This window comes from Pipra filicauda, unplaced genomic scaffold, assembly GCF_003945595.2.
Source record: "Pipra filicauda isolate LSUMZ 115617 unplaced genomic scaffold, ASM394559v2 scaffold41_size5083284_pilon, whole genome shotgun sequence".
Taxonomy (NCBI): Eukaryota; Metazoa; Chordata; class Aves; order Passeriformes; family Pipridae; genus Pipra; species Pipra filicauda.
Window position 1 is genome coordinate 1,116,464 of NW_024104554.1, and position 7,478 is coordinate 1,123,941.

Consider the following 7,478-nt stretch of genomic DNA (forward strand, 5'->3'; position numbering starts at 1 on the left):
TTTTTCTTTTCTCGGTTTTTCTACTTATTTAGATGTCTTAGTAGACTGCTGAAAGCAGCACAGTGTCTCTGCTATAAAACTAGTTTGTACTAGAGTACTAAAAAGACTGATTGATGCTGTTGCTATCAATGAGGGAATTGTGGTGGTTGAAATGCTGTGTACTGATGAGTTGGAGCATTTCTAAGAGGGAAACAGCAGTGTCTCCTATTCTCCTCCACTATCATCAACAAAAATATTCCAGAATATAAGCACAGACATCTGCCCCAGCCACATCCTCCCTGTATTTTTCCCCTGTCTTGGTCTTTCCTCCTTGAATAGAATCTATATTTCTTTCTGAAGAGCTATGAGTTCAAACTGGCAACATGGAGTTGGCTCTCGAAATATATTTTTTGTCTTTAAAAATTTTATATATTTTCATTATTTCACAATTTGAATTGTTAAGATGGTCAACTATTTAAGCAATTTAGCAATGTGTCTCTTTGTACTGATGGAAAAATGCATTCTGCAGAGTGCCTTACAGTCCACCTTATCTGCTTGTCCACAAAAGGAACCCAGCAAGGCCATGCCACAGGCCACTGTGTTTGCATTCTCTGCACCTCAGGTTTATCCCAGTGCAAACACAACTTCCAGAGGGACATGCACACAGGTGCACAGACTTGGGAGTGCTACTGAGCCGAGCAGAACTGCTGTGGTTTATTGCAGTCACCTCAGTTTTTTCTTCCTTGTTCGTGTTTGTTGTGGTCTCACACTGCTTGTTGCTTCTAAGCTGATTATTAAGACTGTTGGAATAGAATTAAAACTTTTGCAGTATTAATATATTTTGTAGAAGTTATATGGCTTAATTTTATTAAATTGACTCAAATATACTTTGTAAATATTTTATTTGCTGAATACTGTTTCCAAAGAATTTTGATAGTTACTGATGTATTATGAAGTGGGATTAACAAGATTTTTTCTATGATGTTGCATGAAATTTATTTAAAGTTTTTAAATAGAATTATTTTATCAAGACGTCATTTTCTTTCATCTTTGAATAAAAAGATAGTTAGATGGATAACATGGGAATTTTATTTCTTCCCCTTTTGTTTCATTTCAGGTCCTTTAAGTGCAGATACAGACCTTTCAAATCACTATTATGGTACAAACAGCAGTTCGGTTGCAGCTGCTATCCTAGTACCATTCTTTGCTCTAATATTATCAGGGTTTGCATTTTACCTCTACAAACACAGGTAATGTAAATATTGTATATTCAGTAACTTAATAAGTTTTTGTAGTTTTAGTAGGTAACTGTAACTGGAGAACACAATGATAAAGTTTTTAAGAGTACCTTTAGTCTAGAAAGACAAATATTTCTGGGTATTCCTGCGAAGGGGTTCAGTACAGGGCAGTTCTTAATGATGAAAATTCTGAAAAATTAGTCTCTCTGTTAAGGAGCAAAGAACTGTCAACCTTCTTGGTTCATTAGGCTGAATCAGATTGAAATCTCAGGTCGCATGTTCCATTTTTTCATTTTAATGCTTTATTACATTGAATGTCTGCTGCTTCTTTCAAAATGCTTCTGAGTATTAATTATACAAGGTGAAAAATCCATAAATCCCATGAGGGAACAGCCCATAATGAGACTGCTTATAGTATGTACTGAGTCAGCTAGCAGACGCTACTAGAATTGGCACCATGTCCTGAAATGTAGTATAGCCTTTTGTTGGCAAAAACTGCTCAGGAAGAATTTTCAGATAGCTCCTGTTCTGCAATGGAGAGGGGTGAAGCCTTAAGAGCAGCTTGAATGCACAGGCATTCAGATTGTGAGAAGAAATGTAACAAAAAGGAAATATTGCTTTGAAAGAGGAGGCAAGCTCAAAAAAAAAAAAACTATTGTTACATAGGGGTACATTTTGTGGTTTATTCTATGAAATTTGTAATGTCCTACATGAGCAGTAGAAATATGTATGTATTTAAGAGAGATAAAACTCATTCTTCAGACAAGCAGCTGTAATCCCTCTGTTTATGGTATGACTGGTACAGCATAGCAGTTATGCCTACCTTAATCTAATTTAAATACATTAGATACTTGAAAAAGGAGATGTTCCTCATAACTTAATCTTTCAAAGAATATTCTTTCTTTTTTCTACTTTCAATCAATTTCTTCCATTAAACCAGTTTTTAGAGGGGATATCAGTGTTACATTGCCATCAGAAAATTAAAAAGTTGATTTGTGATGTAAAGTAATTTTAGGTCAATTTTATTCTTTTCAAAACTAAGGATGTTCCAATGGAAAGAGAACAGAATCTGTGAGTTTTGAAGGGACTTTCTTGAAATTACCTTAATGACCAGAGTAAAAAAAGAAATTTTCAAAATTATGTGATAGTAGTTATGCCACTAGAGGCTTTCTATGTCAGAGAATTTGAAAGTCTTCTTAGGGGATTTTATGGATGTTTCTGCTGCGCCTACGTCACGTTATCATCATTTAATTAGAACCGGGCTTGTTAAACCTTTTTCACACAGTTTCTGCACCTTTTGTCTGACAGGCAAGGATTGCTTCAGCAATGAACACAGCATCTAACCCTTTCTGAGCGAAATTAAAATATATTTGATTCCTTACACTTAGGAAAGCTCCTAGTTAAGTTTTCTAAGATGCTTTAGTAATTATAAAATCAAAATATGCAGAAATAGACATATTTATGAGTAACAGAACTATTTGTATATTGTCAATTTCCATTACTGACATCTTTCAGTGATAGCTTTCCCTATCTGCTATCCAAAACACAATAGTTTTCTAAAAAAGTTTGATTTTCAATAACTTGTTTTCTGAAGTTTTATAGTGAAATTCTTTTCTAAATTTTTTTATATTTATTAAGCACCAAGCACTTTTGCATTCCTTCATTTCCTTTCTTGCCTTATTTCAATTACATATATAAACTGATATACTGAACCTCCTTGTTATATACTTCTAGATGTTAAGATATTTAAGATTAAGATAGTAAAATATTGTATCATAGGATATCCTCTTATTGGATATATCATAAAGTCCACAAAATTCTGGTTTATTTTTCATTTAATTATTGGCTTAATATGTTCTAACAGAGCTTTGCAAAAAAATTGGAACGTCTGAAGTTTTGATATCTCCTTCATAGTGAGAAAAGATTATAAAAAATAAAAGTGTGGTGCCTTTCAGTATCATTTGACGTTGAGTTGTCAAAATTTACGTGAATATTAGTTAGGATTTGATCAATCTGATTACATGTGTTTGGACAAGGTATTTAAATGTGTTTATTGTTGGCAGTATTTATAGAGATAGATCTATCTGGAATAACTGAAATTGCTGACACTTATCTGACGGTTTCTACCACTAGAAGTGCAAGATATTCTGGACAATTGCTGTTCTATGTAGACAGGATGGAAACATTAGAATGTTTATTTTTAAGGGTTACTAATGATAATTTCCCATCTTTTTTTTCCCCAGAACAAGACCAAAAGTACAGTACAATGGGTATGCTGGACACGAAAACAGTAATGGACAGGCTTCATTTGAAAATCCCATGTATGACACAAACTTAAAACCCACAGAGGCAAAGGCTGTGAGGTTTGATACAACTCTGAACACAGTTTGTACAGTGGTATAGCCTTCAGTGCCCAATATGACTGATTCATAGCCATACCTCTGATGGACAAGCAGTAATTCCTTTGGTGCCATATACCAGTTTCCCTTTTTCTCTTGGCTTTGCTGCTGTAATCTTTAACATCTTCTGTCAGCCTACATGCAGCTAAATTTTCTGGTAAAAAACATGTCAGTCTTCGGGGGATCAGACAAAGAATATTTTTTCATCTTTAAGTTGGATCAAAATGCCTGGCTGCATCTGCTTCAAATCAAGGCACACTCTAAGGAAGACTGCCAAATCATACCAATTTGTCATATTTGATGCCTCAGACTTTCATATTTGTATGTGGTTGGGTGCCTTTCAATGCGTTCTTCTGGGCACTTGGATAAATCCTTTGAGTACTGTGACAAATGATAGCACCACAGATTATCCCTGGGAATATTCTGAAGAAATAAAGCTCTCTTGAAGGAGGAAACAGCCTTCCTTGAGGTTGCATACATCTGAAAATGCTTTACCATTGGAATCTCAAAAAAATTAAGGAAACTTAGAGTGTATCTCATTCATAAGGCAGTTTTGCCAATTTCCCAATCAGCCATTAATATCGCAAAATGTTAATGCACAATTTTTTTGCACTAGGGTGTTATGGCTGACTGAGCAAGATACTGGTAAAAATATACAGGGTTTCTACACACTGTCCATTGTATATAGACATTTACTCACTCTTTGCTAAACCAAACATTCCACAATAAAATTAACTTGGAATATTAAATTATGAGCCCCATGCTTAGCACCAGTTAAAATCTTGTGCGATAGAGAATAATATTTCTTTTGTCAATTTTTGACTAAATTTCATTGTAAACATGATAACAAGTCAATGGAGACTTTCAGCCAGAACAAGAGCCCATTTCTAAGAAATTTTCATTGCCACTATTGTTTTCTTCTGAAATCAGTCATCAATCACCATTGTCAGTATCATACTATTTAACAGCAGGGGGGTTAGCAGCTATTGCTGCTTGCCATGTACAAATGTGAATAGTAATTTATTTTAGATAGCTCATAAAAGCCTGTGAGCCTGTGCTCATAATACAGTCTTCCCTTTTGCATTTTTTTCCATTTTTTTTTCCTGTAATATGACATCATTTTCTGATGTTACATGGTACTAAACCACACTACAGTAGCATATATAAACCCAGTGCAAATTGTCTATAACAAGCTGTCATTCAGTTTCTACGTTGAACAAAGAAAATATTCAACTATCTTTCCTGTTTATTTTCAGATTTTTTAAACACACTGCTTACTGCTTTTGTACTTATACAGTTTGACAGAGACATTTATAAATATGAAGGCTGAGTAAATCATTAACATTTTCTTAGAATTAGAGGGTTTATTGAATGAAAACAAACCAACAAACAAAAGATGCCATAGAGAATATTAATTAAATTGAGTTTTAAAATTAGGAAATTACAGGAAATGATGGAGCAAAATCTGGTTTCAGTCATACCCATTGAGCTCAAAAACCAGAAAAGTTGCTTTGCTTTTCTTACAATTCAGGGTTGTTTTTTGATACTATTGTTTATTTTAGTTTTCTGAATTTCAAACTGTCCTAACGTCCATTTGCTATAAAAAACTGTAGAAAAATGTTTTTGTACTCCATATATGTGTGTAAGTCTGGCTGTTATACACAAAACAAAATGGTAATATAAGCCCAGTAACAGGTTTTTCAGCTAATGTTGCAGAACGCAAAGAAAATTTCAAAGGTAACCCTCGGTCAGCTTAACAACTACATCTGTTAGATGAAAAATACCAGCAATATAATGCAGTATTGTAGGGCCTCCAGCTGTTATATTCTTCATACGAGCAAGAAGCTCTGAAGAAAATTTAATAAATAGTCCTTTCCAGTCAGTTCCTTGTTCATTTTGTTAGTAGTTTTTGGCATTCTTGTTTGTTTCTGAGGTTGTGCAGTAAGTTTCATTTCTCTCTCCCATCTCAGAGCCCTTCTCATTTCCTGAGAAAAAACAAAGTCATCAGATGAAATTTGTTGTCCTGATCCTCCCCTGTGTAGAGGAAATTAAGAGCTTGGCAAATGAAGAGCTTCCATAGGAACAGTGGTCCAGGAAGGGAAGTTATTGTGTGATTAGAGTTTCTGACAGGTGTTCAAAATTGACATTACTGCTTTGGAGGTCTTCCTGTAGTGGCAACGGCAGAAAAAAAAATTGGAGTTTTGAAAACAAGATATGTAGCTATTATTGATGTTTTCTACTCCTGTCCTTACAGTGTATTCTTCAGTGCCCTGTCTCACCATCAAGGAATGTGTTGTAGGATAGGTGCCAGAAAAAAGAATAGTTAAAATATTCAATCTTTTTTGTTGGAGAGTGCAGATCTCATGAATCCTTTATGCAGTGGTTCATTTTGGGGAGGTTATGTAAGGATTACTTATCCTGAGTGTTCTTTGATCAGGGACACTCAAAATAGGGGCACACTGACAAATTATCCTAACAAATTTGCTTGGAATAATGATTAAACAGGAGATTCAGGCTGGAACCCAAGTAAACAAAGCTCTCATAGTTTAATCAGTTCTGTCCACATCCTTCAAATGACCCTCCTTCTCCCCAGTTTGAGTCTTCTGTTCAGGTTGGATCACTTTCTCCTGAAGTCATTATGCAGAGGGCTGTGTTTGCATATATGGTGCTTCATCAGAATGAGACTCTTAAAATGATGTGCAGTGGCTGGGTAATGGCAGCCAGGAAATCTACTTTTTGAGATACATGCAGAAGACTTTTCCCCCCAGAGTTGACCAGATCATTATGACGAGCTAATAATACATGCTATATATTTTTTTTAAAAAACAGGTTATGTGCTTCAAAGCTGTTAAAAACTGCTGCTTGTATCACACATCTTGCCTTTCTCCAGGCTAGCTGCAATAATTTTTTTTCTTGTGTAAAATATTTTGTAAACAAAAAAAGCTGTTATAAAAAATAAAAAAAGTGGGAGGGTGAGGGCGGGGGCATTGGGGAAGAACGCCGGCATTATGATCAAGTCAATCTAATTTTCATTCCCACTATTTCATCTTGCCATTTCACTACATGCTGCTGTGACATGAAGTAGGTGCAAAAGAACTTTTTGTACAGAGATATATTTTTTATGAAGAATTTGTAAAATTATTAAATATGCTGTACTTTTTTGATTAATGTAGGTAAATTGTTAAAAATAAATGTTTTTACAATACAAAAAAATTGTAATTTTCCCAGTAATGTAAAATTTACCATCTTTAGCTGATTTTCAGTTCTGATCCTATTACACATGTATTAATATTAAAGTGGCCTGTTAAAAATAAACAATATTCTCTTTGGGAAAAAAAAAAAAAAGAAACAAACGTAAAAGATTGTAATATAGCCTGTGCAATGCCACCTACCTTGAAAGCAAAATCAGAGTTCTAATTAAATATTTAATTTTAGATTTTCATCTTTTGTGTGACCTATTCTTATTTACTTTTATGCTTTTAAATCTCAGATATTGAATTTTCATTACATCAGATTGTTCAATAGAGTCTTAATCTTGTCATTTTAAGTTCCCAAGTGTTATGTAACTTGGCAAAAAATTTCAAGTGCTCTCTAGTGAGATGGGACCTACCTCCTGTTATGTTACACTCATCATGCAGATTTTAAAATGGGACTTAAGCTGTCATATAATTTGCTTGTTTTATGAAAAAAATAACCTGTTTGCTCTTTCACAAGCCTGCACCCTACCTATGGAATTGGTCAATCACATGGAGCCAGAGGTATTTCTTAACATCTGAGAGCTAGTTCTTCAAATGTATGTACTTCAAATGAAATAAAAATGTTTACATACATAAATATAGCCACATATATTAGTGTTTGCAGA

At 34.2% G+C, this 7,478-nt stretch overlaps 1 protein-coding gene across 3 annotated transcripts in view; it reads left to right on the forward strand.

Annotated features, from left to right (window-relative positions):
• CSMD1 (CUB and Sushi multiple domains 1) overlaps positions 1 to 7,058 on the forward strand; it is a 1,092,404-nt gene extending 1,085,346 nt beyond the window's left edge. For all 3 annotated transcript variants that reach the window (XM_039385566.1, XM_039385564.1, XM_039385565.1), the window contains 2 exons: positions 1,097 to 1,229; positions 3,461 to 7,058. In XM_039385566.1, the coding sequence (XP_039241500.1) occupies positions 1,097 to 1,229; positions 3,461 to 3,620 (293 nt within the window). In that variant the 3' untranslated portion in view covers positions 3,621 to 7,058. The remainder of the gene's footprint in view (positions 1 to 1,096; positions 1,230 to 3,460) is intronic.
• Positions 7,059 to 7,478: the final 420 nt, after the last annotated feature.